Below are 19,665 nucleotides of genomic sequence, written 5' to 3'. Positions count from 1 at the left end.
TCAAAGACAGCAGCTTAGCCAGGTTTCTTAAGAGAACAAGTTGTATGTGATTGTGCTGCCCCGGCATCCAACCGTGTTTTAACCTGTCAGCCCATTTAAACCAAAACTGACAGACAGATGGAAGTCTCTGGAGATGACTCAGCTCCTGCGTGCTTTGTCAAAACTGGAGACAAACCCCCTTCCTCCAGCGAGGAGAACAGGCTCTGGGGTATCACATCGCAGGGACCAGGGCCAGCAGCTGCTGAGGTGTCAGAGCCCAAGGGGCTGCGGAGTAAGTGGGGGTCACAGATGCACGTGCCAGCAGAGATCCTACGGGACTCGAGGGATCTGGGACTGCTAAGGTCAGAGATGGAGGACAGGATAAGAAAGGACAAATCTGCAAGCAACTGCATATTTTAGTCTCACTATTTAGTTTTTCCTCAAAACAACTTCAGGATTTACCTTGATATATAACCCCATCTCTCATCAGTGCCTGTAGGCTACTTTCCTCCAGTCTTAGCATTAGCGTTGCAAAAGTGCTTTCATGTTTGCACCAATGTATTTTTGGTATCTGCGCAAGAAAATAACTATATTCAATAATAGAAGGGTTACAGAAAACCAAATATCTAACAAGAACAGGTTCTGAAATCAGTCACTGAGCCACCTTTAGGGACTGGTTCTCCACCACTGATTCTTATTTGCCATTTGCTCTGTAAACAAATGAGCGCAAGGTGAGCATAAAGCACTACCATGCCACTGTTAGCGTCTTATATCCACTTTGAATAGGTAAAACAAATGACATCATGTGCAAAATCGTTATTTTTAAAGACCTGGTTTCCCCACATTTTGACCCAGTTTAATTAGAAACATATTCCCAGCTCAGTTTTGTTACGTGTGGACATGCTCACTGGCCTGCATCAGTTTCATTCCTCATTTCCTTTTCACTGATCCAGCCTCACTGGACATCACTTTCCAAAGAGCTCATCTTTCACATAACTCCACCTCTGTGCACACAGTTTCACAGTGGCTGTAACAAAGTGAGAGGAAGATGAATGTTGACTTCTTTGGAAATTCCTATTTTTTTCTGTTACCAGATTTTTTCTGCTTTTAAAAATAATTTGGTTTAGGAAAGTCAGCAATTAACACTGATTAAAAGGCTGACTCATATAAGCTTAATATTCATAGATCCTGTGATCCAATGAGAGCTGAGGTTTTATCACTAACTGTGGCAGCAAACGTTGGCCACAGTCAGGGGTGGGTCCAGCTAGTGGTTTTGCCTTCGCAGCAGTCATATGTGAGAACATGTTTCTGGGGCAAGACAACAACCTTCTACCTGCTAAAACTTCCTTTTGTTTTCGCCAATACAATAAAAAAGGCCAAGAATAACATAAGAAACTATTTTCTGCCAAACCTCAAGAGAGCTGCTGTTCTGCTTCATCACCAGCTGCAGGCACACACCCCGTAACGTAACCACAGCAGCATCCACGTAACCCAGCCCACGGCACACGGGTTAGACGTGCTCAACCTCAGCAGCACATTCGCAGAAATGAATGGCTACACTGATGGCAAACATGGATACGGCAAACACAATACAGGGGAGGGGGAAAATAATAAATATATATATATATACACGTATATATATATATATATATATATAAAAAAATAAGATGTAAAGCTCTCTGTATCATCTCATGTATTTCAAACACTGCTTGCTAATAAAGGTTTCTTCAGCCAGTGCTGACGCATGAACGTGGATGTCCTCCTCGGCAGCCACGACACGAGCCAGACATGGCATATCAGATCACAACCATCTCCTGGAAACACACCTAGAGAACCGCACAGTCAGCAGCCGGCCCCGCGTGGGCAAAAATGCAGAAGCAGCAGCTTCTCCGTTTCTTTTTTGGATCATGCTCCCAGTTTTATAAGGAGATCCCTGGGAATGGAAGTGAATCATGCAATCTCTGGGGACTTTTCGTATCAGGCAATGACTGTCGACAGTGAAGGGTTTAGAGAGCACGGCATTGTATATGACATTTGTGCTGCTTGCCTGGCAATAAAGGAAGCTGGAAAGGAAGGAAAACCCACTGTTGGCATATGCTCCTGCAGTCTGAGGGAACAACCCCTCTGGAAGTTCAGGTAGTGTTTACACACAACAGGATTCAACCGGCCAGGCTCCCTATTAATAATCACAGTTTATATGGCACAGTGTCACCTCCATCACGAACTCCACCGGTGCCCACACTCCCGTCCAGCCCCAGCCCAGCTCCCGTCGGAAGGCTCAGTGCTGTCTCCATCACAAGGGCAGTGGAGGTGCCAGCAGCCCCACAGCAAAGCCTGTCAGGGTTGGACTAGACGCCCATCTCTGTAATATAAAGAATTACCCTATTTTAATATGAATAACATCAAAAGAGAGAGATCCATCAGACCTCTAACATAAACAATGCAGGGTTTAGCAACCACAAAAGCTCACAAAGTGAAGTTGTTTCTAATCTATTCACTATGACATTCGAAACCCATCTGCACAACAGATAGGACAAGTGCCATGCAGACTCCAAGCATCACCCAGGACTGATAAGGACACTTTCTTCCATTCCTGGTCAGAGAACTGTGAAGTTGGCAGGAACAAGAAGCCAAATGACGTTACACAACCTAACCAGGAATTTGTTGCGACTATTTGAACAGCCTCATGAATGCACTAGATGCTTTGCAAACATATGCAGAAACCTGCTTACTCATGCATGTCTGTAGGTGCAGATTCCTGTGCCAACGTGAAAATGCTCCAACTTGAACATACAAGCCAGGGATACAGGCCATGAAAAGTCTTCTACCAGGTGAGTACCTCGAAACTGACAGAACGCAAAGAAAGGAAGAAAGGAACATCAGAAAGGGTGAAGCCTAAATCCCAACCTTTATTCTCCAGCCTGTGGGATCAGAGACCTGAGTTTCCAGCCTTTGTTTTGCTACTTCCTCTATTCAAAACAGTTCTGGCTGAAATCTTTCAAGTGTCCAAAAGAGAGGAAAGTTGGGGCATCTCTTTATTCTTCCACTCTTTCTCCATTTTCAGACATATTTACAGAGAGCAGGCTACAATACATGTGGCTTCCCCAGATGCAACCTCTTTTTCTGCCAAGGAAATTGTCCCAGTTGGGCACCCAGCAATCCGCTATGCACATGGATACCTACTCAACAGCATGTGAGCCGGGAGCTCAACACATTTGGGAAACATCAGATCTCCTTGGGCTGATCTGCATATGCACAAAAAGCCCAGTGTGTCCTGAGCACACCACATCTACTGGCACGTTCCACCCTGTGATACCCAGGCCATCCTGGGCTTCACAACTGCTGGGTTCACTGGGCACACACACCCCCTGTGCCTCAAGTATTAATGTGCCTGCCTGCGAAATCACAGCGAAATCTGGCAGTCCTCCACCGGGAGAGACGACAAAACATATTCTAATGTCTCTGGAAGCAAATTACCCTTTCATCAAAAAGGAATCCCAACAGGAGAAATGGTCCAGTGCACCCAAATCACGTGTTGGTGCTGCTCGTCCTCTTCTGTGGGGCAAAATGCACACACAGCACCAGCCCCTGCTGTCAGCAACTGATGAAAAACTAGAAGACTTCACCACAGCCATTTGATTTTCAGAGCGGCAGGGATGTGCTGGTCCACAATACCTGACTCTGCCCTCTGATATTAATAAAAGGCAATGGGATATCTATCTGCTGGTCAAATTTGGCTTCTGGGCACAGAATGTTTGCAAGAAGCCTGTTATGATAAATATTTCATGCCAGACTGGAAAAAGCAAATACTAACGCAAAAACATTTTTTCCTGGCTCTTTGCTTTTCCCATATAACAAGAAAACATCACGGACAATCTGTGTAAATAATACATTTGAGAGTCCATTATCTAAGCCATATGCATATTTATTTTATGTTGGTTTTGTTGCATATTTTAGTATAATTGTTCATAGATTTAAAGCCAAGAGTAAAACCAGAGTAGACAAATACACTACAGCAGAAATAATAAGTAAATTTGTTACTCTTTTTTTATTTTTAAAGACTAGGAAAAAGCCAGGCTAAAATTCAGCATAATAAAAAAGAAAGTTAGACAATTCCCAAAGTTCAGTAACACATTTTCCAAAGGCCACCATGTTTCTCCTATGCCCTTTTCCTCAAAATGTTTCCACTTTTACCAACAGAAATACAAGAAAAACATTCCATCGAAAACGCTGGTATTAAATGTAAGAACTGCACAACCATAGAATCAGAAAACAGAATTTAGTCAGTTCCAGTATTGAGTAAACGTCAAACAAATCGTCAGTGTTCTGCCAACTGGCCTCACTTTCAGTTGTAAACATTTCTCACAGAATGGAGAGTCAGAAGAATTCATAATCATTTTTCTTCTGGTAATGCCAAATTATTTCAGTATGACGGTATCTTTTTTTTATTTATTTATTTTTGATTATGAGGTACAGATGCAATCTATGAAATATTAAACACTCCGCTAAATTAAAATGTATGTTCCAATGAAGCGAATGAAATGCAATGTTTTGATGTTTCTGAAACAAAGTCTGAAAACGAAAGCCAACTCATTTCTTAAAATTTTCCCACTAACATTTCTGTTGAACTCACCATGTTTTCATGTGGGTGAACTGTTCTCAAACAGCATGCTGTTCAGTAAGTGGCTGCTAACCAATGCTCACAAATCACCTCCATCAGGACGCTAACTCCTCTCAACCAGAATCCCAAGACGCTTTACAAAAACAAGAACTGCCTCCATTTTAATAGGTCACAAGGAGAGCTCAGTTTCCCATGAATTCATGTGCTTTTGAGAAATGACGAAGGACAGGGGCAAGAAGAAAAGCTACATCTGAACTGCAGGTGCCCATGTCGACCCCTCTCCTGCCTTTATGAAAAAGTGTATTTCTTACATGATGGGAGCGCCTACCATCACTGCCACGGACCACATGCCAGCTATCATATATCAGCTAATAGTATTACTAAGGCAAGGCACTGAAAAATGGCACAGTTTGCTACGGAGTATATCTTCTGGATCCCTCACTCCCTAAGATCTCAGAAGTTACTGAAGTTTCCACGTTTTCATGGGGAAAAAGAAGGGCATGGGGAAGAAATGCCTTTTGAAAAGGTGCTTCTAAAGCAAATGATAAAAACCTTTCAGGAATCCCACAAAGTCAGTAGGTTACAAGGGCAGGCTTATAACACACAAGGGCTTAGAAAAATAAAAAAGTATACTACAAACAGCTGAAACATAGTTTGTTCTTTAGTTTTATTCCCAAGATCCATATTCACAGATCTGCGCAGGCCAAGAAAATTACCACTGGCCAGCAGCCTGAGAACAGCTGAACACCAGACAGAAGCACAGCTTTATCACATTTATGGATTTTACAATTGAAATTGGACATTACAATTTAAAATTACTTACTGGAAATTTCATTACGACAGGACAAGGGGCTGACCCGTGCCTGCGTCTACTGACTGAGCAAGCTGTTCCGCCCCAGCTGACAATGAAAACTGGCTTTTAAGCTCCATTTCTCCACAAATGCCTTGGAAGGGCTGGATCAACAGTTGTCCCACCAGATTTTACTACTGCCCATGCAGGCAGCTGCAGTCCAAGTGGCTGTGCTACCACCAGCCCCAGCTGTCCTTGGCTTTCAGGGCAGCAGGAGGATCACGGCTGGGCCAAAAGTTGCGTTCATCCACACGACTTCATGTGAAAAACAAACAAAACCAATTCTTTAATGCTATTTCCTCCTGTTTGCTCCAGAAAGGCAACACAGCAAAAGGCTTGCTACTGCCACAAGTTAGCCCCAGTCCTATCCCAAGCATTCCCCAAAGCTCAAGTGCCCAGCACATATGGAATCTTCCTTGCACAAGCATGGTGGTGCTTCAGGACAGAAGAGCAGCACACACAGTTTTTTAGACCAGAGCACTGCCAGGTCTAAAGCACCAAGCTGAGTAAGTCCAAGAAATCCACATACCAATAATAATAATAAAGACAAGCAGGCTATCAATATTTTTAGAAAACCAACTGATATGTTCCTTTTATTATGCTCTACTAGCTATAGCCCAGAGGTGCCAAAGAGGGACTTTAAAAATCTACATGCATCCTTCAGGTCATTAAAGAAGATCTGGAAAGTACCATTCACTTGGAGCTATAAGAAAGAATCAGTGACATGGAGATAAGCTGATGTGTGCTTGCCTCGTAAGGCACTAAAGTTCTGCAATTCATTCATAAAAAGGTAGTTACTAATGCTAACTGGCCATGGGAGTCATCTCAAACTTTAAAAAAAAAAACAAACATGCTAAATCTTCTGTTGTTTAAAAGTCATGTCCTATCATTCATTCATTTACTCCAACAGCTCATTACATGTCTGAGAGCTTCTTTGGACTGCAAATAGATAACTGGCAAGTTTTCCCCCAACCCCACCGATATATTTTGAAGAAGAGGTAACCTATACCATGAAATACTTCTGAGTAGGTCAGGTATTGTAAAACTCAGACATGCAAAGCACTGGTCACTCTGATGCATATTTTCACATAGGGATGATTCTGGATGCTACTGAGCAGTCAGGAGTACTGAAATCAATGTCACTAGTGAAGTGCTGAAAGTGCAGCAAAGTGCTTAAGCGGGGAATTAAGAGCTTGAATTACTTTCTACTGTGCGCATATTATCACCTACGCATTTTTAGCATGTTCTCTTACCTTCAAAATAGCAGGTCCCAGTGCCAACGTCTGAAGTGTTCTGAAGTGTTACGCAACATGAGCTCAAAAAATACCACCAGTTTAGGATGAAAATGCATTGCATTCTCCCATATGGACATTCAGGTCCAAAACACGGAGGAGCTGGAAGTGGAAGGCCTGCTAACAAATTATTTGCAAGGATTTTACTACTTTATAATGGCTGATATGGCACATCTAATTACTGTACATTGCTCTGCTCAGTCAAAGAGCCTTTACTGTATAGAAGCAATCCACAGCTGAGAGGTTTCTTCACATCCTTACTCTTCTATTTTTGATAAACTACTCCTACACTTAAGAATCTTAATTGAATTCCTCTGAAATATTCACTAACTAGAACCAGGACTTCACAATTTGCTAATTAATTTCGCATGTACGATCCATTATTTTAAATTCCGGTGCTGAATATAGTTTGGCATTGCCATGCAAATAAGCAGGGAAGTAAAGATTTAGGAAAAAACCAAACCAAAACAAACACCACCACACCAAAACAACAACCCTACACACTATGGAAGAAATACTCCTGGCTCTGACAACTAAATACAAATGACACACTGCCTATTTTACATATATTTCAAATAAAACTCGTTCCCTCTACTTCTTTATTTTTGTATTCTCCAAGTCAGTCATGCACATTCAAGTGGGCTTGACTGATAGTAGGTATGTTCCATCCGCTAAGATTCACATGTCCTCTGCTCAAATTAAGACCGGAAAAGACCTCTGGGAACATATGGTCCCATCTTCTGTGAAAGCAGGGCCTTAAGTTAGGTTATGCAAGACAATGTCAAACAGCCTTGGATATTTCCAGCAAGGGTGACTCCACCACCTCCCTGAGAAACCTATTCCAATGTTGACTTGTTCTCATGACTAGAATCTTTTTCTTATACCCAGATGGAATTTCCCCTGAGCAACCCAGGCCTGGTTCCTCGTGTCCTGTGCATCCCTGTATTTGCGTCTTCTATACAAACCATCGTTGGAGCACTTGAAGATTGTGACTAGATTGCCTTCAGCCTTCTCTTCCCTAGGCTGAAAAAAATCCAATTCCCTCAGCCTCTCCTTCTTCATGCACAAAGTTCTCCAACCCTCTAAATGCTTTGCTGGCCATCTGTTGGACCCTCTCCAGTTTCCCAATGTCACTCTGGAACTGGGGATACAAAGATGGCACACGGTATTCCAGGTATGGCCTAACAAGAGCAGGGGAAGCAATCACACCCCCTGATTTGTTTGCTATGCTCTTGCTGATGCAGCCCAAAACATGGTTTGCCCTTGTTGCTGCCAGGGTGCAATGCCAACTCCACGTTTCTCCTGATGAGGATGAAAAGGACCAAGGTGGTGGCGTGGAAGCTTTAAATAAAGTATGTAGAGATGTATGAGAATGTATCTAGGAGCTACAGGAAACTGAGAGAAGAAGAAGAAACACATCTAGTAGTATGCAGACAGATGTTACTAAAAATCAGAGGCATGAAGAAGATAAATACTGAAATACCAAGTCACTCCTCTCTAGTGTATTAATGATATTACACTAAGCTTTCAAGGCAACCCATTCATAAGCACCACAGCATTTCAGGTCTTATTTCAATGGCAGTAGCACATATTAAGCTCAGACTTATTCCTAAAAGAGATCCCTGTTGCCAGGATTAGCAGACAACCTGTATTATTTGTTCGCACTACTGAACCAAGCATCTACACAATGAGTTGTTGACTCCATCCAGTACACTTCAGCAACACTTCTTTATACACTGCTGCCAACAATCATTAACTTGTTTTTCATGTGGACAAGATAATCAGCTATGCTTCTAAAAACCCAAATAAAGAAAATGAACAGACAAACAAGCACTTCTACCAACTGCTAGTGAAACAGAAAGTAGTGTTTTGTCATTTCTGTAAAGAACAACTGATTTCCCTACTTGACTCATCAAAATCTCAGTGCCTTGAAGGCTACGATTGGCTTGAAAACTGTTACTGACCACAAACGATAACAAAATACCCCAAGACAACACAACATTTTTAACGTCTCTGGTTGTGGCAGTTTGGAGACTCTGAAATTGCATTTCGGCCCCAGGACACATCCTTCAGAAGATGGCTACTTCTGACCCACCTCCAGAAGGGATGGGTTTGAAGTTTTCAGCTTACACACATTCACCTTCTGGGTTGAACTGAACGTAACTGTAATGTTTCTTACACTTAGCCTTCCAGTAACTGCCTGAGGTGCTACAATCAATTCAGGTTTTCAACAGAGTCCACAGACATTAACACTTCATAACTTAGCATGGTCTTGTGATTCTTTCCATGCAGTACCAATTCTCAAATAAAATGCTTTGCTTCCCCCCACCCCTCCCAACTGGGTCTCAACTACTTCAGCCAGTTATTCAATGAAATTAATTAAGAAGAACTTAGCAGACTTTCAAGTGAAGATAAACTGAAAAGTCATATTTATGCTTCACTACACTCCTGCTACTGTACATCAAAAATAAGTAACTCATAACTCATGTCAACAATTGAAGCATGATCCAATGCCAACAGGCAGCTGTAACAAACACCACACAAAACAAAACACAAACCCAACCACGCTTCCTCACTCAGACCTCCTTCCTTTCTGTATCCAAAATCTTATATGACTACACAGAAATGAAAATACTAGGTCTGCAGAGGCACTAGAGGAAGGCAGGGTCACTTCCTCCCTCCGCCAAGCTCCAGCATCAGCACTGCTTCACCCCCATCAGCTGCATCACCGGGAAGCCACTTCTTCCTTTTTGATTCTCACAGTTCCAAACCAGAGCAGCTCCCTCCAGTTCCCCATGCCCTCAGATTCCATTAAAGGCACAAGCATTCTGCACACACAGTAGCTGCAAACCTGTCACAATTTATCATCAGCCCACATGATCATACTCCAAAAAGCACCAGCCCCTGGAACTCACCAAAGACACTGACCTCTTGTTCCCACGGCCACTCAAAAACACTGACCCCAGGAGAGGGCTAATCCACATCATTAAGACAAAGGAAGTCAAAAGCCCCAGTCAGGTACCTCTTGAAATCAGAGAACACACAGATGACACAGATGTTGCTGATGACCTCATTTGGCCTATGAAAACATCTTTAGAAGGATAAGGGCTCTCAGAGCACAGACAAATGAGTAGGATTAGGAGCAATTCCTTTTTATCTTGAGGACTAAGAAAACAAAGCAGCTATGAATTCAGAGTCTCCCAGTCTCTTCCAGAGCTCAAGAGCAATTATCTGACCCAAACACTTCAAAAATGGCACCCACTCCTGTTACCCCATCTCTCCCTTTCCCCATTCACTCATTAGAAAAATGACCCTGCACTGGAAATTAAAAGACAGAATATACTTTAACAGGCTCCTACTGAAGACACAGCACTCAAAGAATATGAAATTAGTGGCTGAAGTCTTTGCAAAGAAAATATTTCAGCCCCCAAACTTACAGTTCAGCTAGCACTAAATGCACAAGCACAGACCAAGTGTTCTACATCAAGGGTGATACATGATCGTTATCCAGCTCTTTATAGCAATAGAGTCCAACTGTGGATAAAAAAAACAAGGCAGCCATGTAATTAAACCTCTGAAGGTAATGGGAGTAGGCAAAGAATTATTCAAATCACGCTGTCAGGTCTCGACAGCCATACCTACACTGCAAGATCCAGCCTCAAGCACACCAAGAGCAGAGCACACAGCCACAGACACTGGCTGCACAATGCTTTCAAAGGTGCCACCTTTGACAGTACACCATGTCACAATAACATAGCAACTACGAGCAAATAAATAAGACGGTATTTATATATCTTCTAGATCGTTTTCTGCATTTTTACTGCCATTCCAAACAACACTCAATTCAAGCTTCCCCAAGGCACCGCGGCTGCAGCCCAGGGAGGAAGCAAAACTGAAGAACTTGTGGGTGACACCTTCAGCAATCTCGCTTCCGCTCAGTTAACACCAACTTACGCAAAGCAAAACCTTGCTCTGCCCTGTTTGAAGGTCCTTAGTGATCAGTAGCTCTAAAAAAACCCCCAAAGCCTGGCCTTCATATTTTGGAGAGCAAGCCCATGTGCCCCTCAGAGTCCTTGTGGCCCCTGGTGTTGAGGGCTCCCAGGAAGATGGACAGCCCTTGAATAAGCAGTGCACGGGAAGTTCAGAAACTTCTCTTTCTGACATGCATTCAATGGAGGTGGTGCAGAGACTGGACACAATCTGACCTTCGGCACTTCAAAGTTCAGGAAACAAAGGCACGAATGAGTATATACCCGCACTTTTCCAGCCACCAGCAAATGCGCTACTTCCAACCGCCTTCAGAGAAGACTTGCTGCTACCACCTTCCACGACGTTACTCAGAATCGCCTCTTACATAGTGTTGTTCTTCATATTTCAGCTCCTGGAAGCCAGCAATTAACTGAAAAACTCATCTGTCATTTCAAGAGATAAACGAAGCTGAAGTCGCATGATTTCTGGGTACCTGGGTATCTGATTTTCTAATATCTAATTCATACTTTCCAAAATGCTGAAGTTGCCAGTACTGGCTTATTTATGGCCTACTACTTCATAAGTTGTCAAAAAATCTGCTAGCTTTTAGTCAGTTATTATATGCAAATCCCAACTTTATATCATTTCTAGACAGCTCTAGCATTATCATGAGTAGAATTTATATCTCTTCCATTTCACTTAAAAAGACACTGAATTGGAACTAGTCTGGAATAATTCAGTATGAACAATACTCTCCTTCAATAAATCTGTTAAACATTGTTTTCCAAATCTAATGATGAATCCTCTAGATTTTATTTTCATTTTTATGGAGCTGCATATATTAAAACATATAGCCTTATGAATCATCTCCACAGCCAACCAAGCAATTTAGTAATCTTGGACACAGTTTATTTAGCCTGAAATAAGCTTTGCTTTGATTATGTGCAAACTACTATATGTATCTATTTCTGAATGTATGGAATATTCTGACACCTCTGAAGAATAAATAAGTGCTCTAACGACACAAGTACATTATGTGGATAACTGAGATTACTTTATAACTTAAATATTTATGATCACAAGCCTATATTAGACAACCTACAAAATGATTCCAGCATTCCCTAATTCACTCCATCTGTCCTAGCATTGTATAGATTGAAGGACATTTTACACAGCAGTGAAAAAGAAAAGCGAACACCATAGCCTAACGTTTTATGGTCACTTCGGAAGCAGTTGTTCCACTGAAGCTGCCCTTCTTCAAAGAAAACGGACATTTGATCTGGCTGCAAGGGTAGCACTAAGAAGATACCACCTGAGTACGTTCAGTGGAGCTCAGCATCTTCTGCAGAGGTATTTCCAAGGACTTTGGACCGTGTGAAAACTATTCGCAATGGAGACCAAGCTGACCACCTGCAGTTTGGGGCATGCACTCTGTATCTGCTCACCTCAGCTGTCACCATCTGTCTCCTTCAGCGGCACAGCTCACCGTCATCCTCTCACCACGAGCAGCTCCATCCCCTAAGCAAGCCTCGGCAAAACATCCTATGTTCAGCGATCACGTGCTAATACAAGCAAAGCCTTTGTTATGGATGAGCTTGCACAGAGCCAGGGTTACATACAGTCCATCATTTCTCTAATGTGTGATACACGTGCACAAAGCTTTCCCTTGGTGCCCTCAGCCTTGCAAGACCCCGTCTCTTAGTGCCTTGCTTAGATGTTGCAGCTACTCCAAGAGCAGTATGTGCCAAGACTCAAAGCACACGTTATCCAGAGCTGTCAGACCCTCGTCTCTTGTGTGCTCAGTGGAGAACAGCCTCTGGGTACAATTTTTAATTGTCATTGTCAATATCTCTTACACATTTGGGCAACTAACATTCTAGTGAACCAGACAATAGCTTAAAATATTTTCTTTTGCAGCAGAAAAGCAAACTATGTTGCTCCTTCCTGTTTCTCCCATGATTAAGCAGCTGATTCACTCTCAACATCTTTAAAAGATGACTAAATTGGATTTTTTTTATCTCCCAATACAGAATAAATCCAGTCATGAAAAGGGCAACTATTTCAGAGGCCATATGGGAGCTTTAGGATCCTTTTACATATAAAAACCCCTGTGATTATGCTAACAACAGCACCCCTGAATGTCTCCTGGCTTCTAATCTGTCCATGTGAACCCCTGAGCCTCTATTTTTAATTTAGTAGTACTGAGTATGTGAATGACAATGTCAGAAACAACAGAGTTAATCACAGCAACAAAGAGTTACATGAGAAAGATCCTGCTTCTTACATAGAAATATATTTTAGAAAAGTAGTATGGGGAAACAGAAACTCCCCAGAACTGCTTCTGTAGAGGGCTTTTCAGTATCTATAGCTTCAAAGGGAAACCAAAATGTGACCACAGCAGATCTACCACCAGAGGATGGACACCAAAACCTAACACACATGCAGTGCACTGGAATCAGAGAAAGATGAACAGTCCTGCATTTCTACATCGGGGCCCCTTCTGCATTCTTCCTGCAATGGGGGATCAATGCAGAAGAGCCTGCACTGATACAAAGGCTCGTCATGCGGGAGCTTGTCAGCAGCAGGATCTGAGGGAGAAGCAAGACCAGACAGCTTCCTCCAGTGCCATTCCTCACCCAGCCGACCTCCAAGGGTTCAGCAGCACGGCCTTTTCCTTCCTCCATCTTCTTTCTCCAAATGGGAACAACACAGACTCCATTCTCTATTTTATCATATGTATTTTTTCTTCTTAGATCATTCTTAGGAAATGCTTCACGGTGAAAGACCACTTTTCTAGGCTAGTTCTTATAACTAAAGGTGTGCATTGCACAGTGTACATAGCATGTTATGACAGACCACATTTGACTGAGATAGTTTCTTGAGTGGTAGTTCTGCTTTGATATCACAGCGACAAAACTAATAACAGAAATGAAAACTTTCACAGCCTGCCTGCCGAGCAGGGATAATTCACACCTCTGTCTTGAAAAGCACTGCTGTTTTAGTCTGGGCTGAGCTCTCCACTCAATCCCAGGCCAAATTTAGCCATCACTGATGTTAATTTGTGCCAGCTACCTATTAAATAATTTTGAATGGAAAATAATCACAGGATATAAAAGATAAGGCAGAGGGAAATCAGTACACAAGCCAACACACTTTTCTGACCTGTGGCAGCAAAGAGACGTGAAAACAGCGCAGAAGGAGGGGTCACCAAGTTTCACAGGTGACACCATATTGCATTACATGGAAAAGACAGCAAGACAAAGCAGGCTATTACTAGAACAATATTGTCCACCTTCTTAAATAGTGCTCAGTTCTACTTCAGGAAAAACAGCGTTACCAAGAAGAATATAATAAATTAAAGAGGCATCCAAACCTTATAGACTTGTCCATATGTCCCATTTCCAACAACTTGCACCAGCTCAAATATTCCCGCAGGGTCCTGTACAAAGCAGAAGAAATAACATAATTGGCAGCAAAGCAACCACTTCGTAATGGAGTGTAACTGTATACAATCAAAATGAAGATGTCTGTGGCACATCTAATGATCTGTACTACACACTAAAGGGGAAACAGTCAAATAACAGTATAAGAAATACGTTAATACTTAAGTTTTCAGTCAAGTTGCTCAAAACTCTATACACAAAACAACTCAGTGAAGATTTGTACCGTGGCAATACGGCAGATACAACAAATACATGCACATGTGTGAAGAATACAAGAATTCAATAGATTTAGCTTAGCAGTAGAATAAAGAATAAACTCTGGGCTTCCTAAGCCTTAAAACACTGAGCTAGCGTACAGGCTGAGCTGCTGCCTTCTGCTATGAAACACTTAGCACTAGCAACATAACAAAGGAAAGAACCTAACTAACAGAATTGAAAAAGTACTATATAAAGCACTTGAGCCCGATTACATTACAAAAGGGAAATGTGCCATCCTAGGTAGGATAGTACAGGTGGGCTGAGTGTGCTCAGTTGTCCTCTTTTGAAAATATAACAAGGTGAATATGACTGATGCATTTAAGTCCTGGCTTTGAATCCAAACTACATTGCTGTTAATTTACATGACAGATTCATGTGTCAGGTGATCAGTGTACCATACTGCATGAGCTAATTTTTGTTCTGTTAGTTTAGTACCAGTTGCTCTAAAACCAATGAGTGCAGATGTCCTTCTCCACTGCTGAGATGCTGCAGCCTTTCAGATATAGAAAGACCATCTTGTTGCAAGACGTACATGGGCAAGTAAATGTTCGCTCCTGCATGACTGAGCACATTAAGAAATCTGTTGCTTCAGTTAAAACTCACTTGAGAGATTTATATAAAAACATTAAGAACTCAGGAGACCAGCTTCTTGGGTTTTGGCTGAGCCATTTGTCAGTCCACTCATTTCTGGGGATGATATCATTGAGAGATTTATATAAAATATTATTAAGTCCATGTGTCAGTTTTACCACATCTGGTTCAGCAATCTATCGTATCAGTTGATGCCTATTGGTACTGCTGAGGGATGTGATACAGAAAAACATTTTCTCAGAAGTACAGTTTCAATGAGCCTGGTTGCAGAATATTCCTTTTTTAAGGAATCAAGCTACTTCTCCACTCCACTTATAAGTTGTTCTTTTAATATAAATAATACTTCCTTCATAGCTGATAGGGAAATATTTACTTAGGCAAAATCCCAGTTAGTGGAAACATACAAGCTCTTTTCTGAGTAGATTCTGCCTTTACTGGTACAACTGTCATGATGAACGGCAATGGCTTTCATTGTTGGAGCAACACAGCGCAGACTTCTACAACTGACAGTACTACCGAGTAAATTTCATTTTGCCTTTAAGTTAAATGAGGTTTAATCTTACACTTCCTGGATTGTCAGCCTCACAAGACCTAAAACAAACAAAACAACAACAACAAAAACCCACCACACACAAAATCCCAAAAAAACAATTAGCATTGCATAAACCAGATCAAATTACTTACTTTTGACCCATGCACAGGCCAGTCTGTGTCATTTCTTTCCTACCTCTTATTTTTAAGACAAGATAATAAGTTATGACCTTCTAGACATAAACCCTAGTTTTATGAGCCATCACACGTAAGAAAAAATCAATGGGACTGCTCATATATGGAGCTACATACAGGCATAAGAACGCCTGTAGCATTGGGATCTTCGTAAAATGCTTTGCTCCCTTCATTTTTAATTTCTGTTAGTCTTGGATATAAATTAGCCACACGCTTTGCCTCAGTAGTGCTGAAGTCAGCAATAATCCATTGCTGCTGCTGAAGCAACAGGTGCGTGCTACAAACCTCTGCCTCATGTGCGACCTTCCCACAGAGCCTTGGGTTGCACCTGTCCATGAAGTAAAACGCACAGCGGCTCTCTGAGGAGCTCTTCCAGACAAGGGTCTCCACACACCACACCTACGGTACCCTCCTCCATGGGATGCACAAGCAGCACCCCACTGTCACACCTCTTCTGTAGAAAGTAGCACTGCTGAATTAAGAAGTGTTCACAGTGCACAGAAACCTAGAGGAACATAAGCTGCATTTTTCAACTCAGAGTTTGCAACTGTCTCTTTCACTTAAGTGTGTGCTCTGTCCTCAGTCTTCTCCTCCAAGCTTATTTCTTATGCAAATAAAATAATTCAATGTGCCTCAAAATCACGTTCTCTCTCTCCCTGCAATCAATTTCATTCTGATTTAGCATCCTAATAGCTTGCCTCTGAAGGTTCCAGACACTCTAGGAAAAACCTAGACAATTATCTAAATAAATGTTAGCATTAACTTTAATACAGTGAAAATCCTACCCCGTCCTTGCTAGCCAATTGAGCATTAACATCTCAAGCCTCTGCAGCTCTGAGTGCAGCCAAAATACTTGGCCATTTCTCTTCTTTTAATCAGGACACCATAGTGAACCAAGCCTTGCTAAGAGTCATAAAGGATATTAATCTGGGCTCTGACTTGGGTCCTTGGATTGCCCTTGTTTTCTCGGATACAGCACTGCATCGTTTGCTGGCATTCTTCACAATGGGCCAACTCCTTAATTATCTTGGAGTTAAGTATCATCTTTGATGTAGTGCTTCCTCTCAGCTACCATTTAAACCCCGTGGTCCATAACCCTTCACCAGCCAGCCCATGCCAAATTGCAAGGTTCACTTTGATGGATGCCAAAACCCTGGCCTGAACATTCAGGTTAATTAATGTAATGCACTGTACCATATGGTGGCCTTCTTGCTTTCCTGCAAGTCATCTGCAGAGTATTCAAAAGGCAAGCGCAAGACTGCTGACCCAGAGGCACCCAGGCCACATCCATCTCCTCTGCAAGGCAGAATGAAAAACAACGCACGCAGCAAGAGACTGACTGAAACACATTTTTCACAATCTCTGCAGCTAAATAAGATACAGGTGTCTGAAGCTCATATTTTTCAGGGTCTCTGCACCTCAGCATGTAATGCAGAGATCTGAGGCTTTTTAACCATCCCACTGCCCTGATCAATCCAGGGCAGAAGCAACCAATGAGATGCTCCAGCAACACTTGGACACTACAGCCCAAAGGGTCTCTTTCCAGGAAAAGGGGAAAGCCATGGCAAACACCCACATGGAGGGCGCAAGGCCAGCTCGTGCAGTTCGCAAATGACCCCAGTCACAGTTGTGCCTCCTTGCTGGACCTCCCTACATCAGTGAGGCCTGGGGGGGCAGAGCTCCAGCAGCTCCCACTGGCCCCAGAACACCTAAGATAAAGCAAAGGTAAACCACCTCTCTTTACATTATTTCTGTAGAGCCCAGCCTCACCCACCTCTCATTTCCTGCTAAGCATGAACCCCAAGCTAAGGCTGTTGACATGTTGAAAAGATTTCCTCTGAGAGCACACAATTGTCCCGTTCCCTGTCAAGGCTGAAACTCGCCCTGGTTACAGCATCCAGGAGGTTTCTGCATTGGAGGGTTTTGACACAAAGCCTGCTGTCTGGCGTGCAGACCCGCTCTTTTTCAAACTTCCACTGGTTTCTTATCATTTATTTAAGGAGATGAGATTCATCTGGTAAAGCTCCAAAAAAAAGCTCTCATTATTTTGTCTTACTCCCCTGAGCAGAGCCAGGTTAAACTTCTGCTTGCCTAGCCAGGAGCCTTGTGGCATCTTCACGAACTTTACTGTCTCTGCTGCCTTTCTTCTCTCAGTCTCTGATCTGGAACACCCTCCTCACCATGTGATTACCGCAAAGGCTTCTCCCAGACCTCTTTTTATTTCTCTCTTTTTTTTTTTTCTTTCCTCTCTGATATTTTTAGAAAGTAGTTTGCTTTGGTTTCACTGTCTGGGCTGACTGCTTTTTGCCACAATTGAACTCTTCCCTCTTCTTCTGTGGAGAGTGCCCCAGAAAAGAAACTGCCTTGGTTGGACTGGGTTGATAGGTGGTCAGCTTCTATATAAAAAAGCGAAATGGAACTAAGAGGCACCATACACAACCTTGTTAACTGTTTGTGGACATGAAACACTAAGTGTGGCTTTTAATGTTGCCGAAGTTTGGATTACATTAAAAACCCAAAAGCACGAGAGCATAATGATAACAATTCAAAGCAGATTAGGTGCATGCTGGCTTTTTAGCTTTGTCAAAAATTTTTAAAAAAAGCCCCAAACCTCAACAAAAAAACACAAAAGCCAAACCCCCAGGCACATATTTTTTTCCAGGAAATCCTCATTTCTCATTTGTTTTCTCTCCGCAGCTTCTCGGGACTCACATCACCTTTAGGAATGTCAGTAGGAATTATTTATGATCTCGGGACGGTGCAAGACTCCGCGCAGGGCCGCGCTCCCGCGGGACGATCGTGGGACGATCTCGCCAGCGCAGGGACCGCGACCCCTGGAGCCCGCCCGCAGCAGGACAGGGCGAGCCGGGAGCTGCCGGGGGAGCCGCGCTCCGCGGAGCCGCACACGCCTCGTCCAGCCGCACCAGCGGGGCCCTCGCCCCACCGCCAGCTGCTGAAACATCTGCCCTCCTTTTACTGGCGTGTGTGGCATCGCCCCGGCCACGCCGGCAGGGACACAGCCGGGTGTCCCACGGCCACCGCACAGGCACCCTGCAGCGCCGGCGCCTCTCCCCACGCGCGGCAGAGCCAAATCCCCTCAGATAAGTGAGAAAACTCGGGTGCAGCTTTGCACGCCTCAGCAGCGAAGAGCAGCCCCACGCCCGGCGGGTTTCACCGCCCGGAGGACGCCCGCGACGGCAGGGCCGAAAGGGGCCCACGCAGCCCCGTGGGACGCCCTCCCCCGCCGCCCCTCCTTACCCGCAGCGCTGCCAGGTCGATGCCGTCCAGGCTGCGGGCGGCGCAGTCCCGGGCCATGGCGCTCCGGACCGCGGCGAGCCGGCAGCGGCGCCCCCGCCGCCCGAGCTAACGGTCCCACGGGCGGCCCACGGCGGCCCGGCCGTGCCCCAGCGAGCGCAGGGAGGCGGGCATGCCCGGCCGGCCGGAAAGCCCTCCCCGCTCGGCGGGCGCGGAGCAGCCCCCGGCCCCGGCGGCCGCCGCCGGCAACTTTCGCGGAGACAGTTCCGCGGGAAAAAGTTTGCGAGGAAGTGACGTGCGGAGCCGGCGGGGGTCGGGGGGACAACACCTGCCGCCGGGGGGGCGGCCGCCGCGCTCCCTCCGCCACGCGCGCGTGCTCCCGGGTGTGCACGCGCCGCCCCACGCGTGTCCCGCCGTGGAGGGCAGCGGGTTCGGAGGGTCCGGCCGGCACAGAGCGCGGCCCGCGCCGCGGGAACCCGCACCGGCCACAGAGCGAAACAAAACCAGCACAAGCTAAAAACCCCAACAAACTACATTAAACAACAACAACAAAAAAACCCACCCTAAAACAGGAATGCACGCAAGCACTTCTAGACCCCTTCCCTCAGGTGACAAGCGCTGCAAATCCGAGCCCGTGGAGGGGACGGCAATGCCGCTCACCGCACCGAGCGCGGACCTGTC

At 44.2% G+C, this 19,665-nt stretch overlaps 1 protein-coding gene across 1 annotated transcript in view; it reads right to left on the bottom strand.

The window, feature by feature from the left end:
• NRK (Nik related kinase) overlaps nucleotides 1-19,044 on the bottom strand; it is a gene marked incomplete at its 5' end in the record, with an annotated part of 96,883 nt that extends 77,839 nt beyond the window's left edge. The window contains 2 exons of the mRNA XM_080352400.1: nucleotides 14,085-14,150; nucleotides 18,988-19,044. Coding sequence (XP_080208526.1) covers nucleotides 14,085-14,150; nucleotides 18,988-19,044 — 123 coding nt within the window. The remainder of the gene's footprint in view (nucleotides 1-14,084; nucleotides 14,151-18,987) is intronic.
• Between the last annotated feature and the right edge of the window lie 621 nt (nucleotides 19,045-19,665).

This window comes from Nesoenas mayeri (genome assembly GCF_963082525.1).
Source record: "Nesoenas mayeri genome assembly, chromosome: 13".
Classification (NCBI taxonomy): domain Eukaryota; kingdom Metazoa; phylum Chordata; class Aves; order Columbiformes; family Columbidae; genus Nesoenas; species Nesoenas mayeri.
Note: the sequence above shows the minus strand (reverse complement) of the source record. Positions and strands in the feature narration are given on the sequence as shown.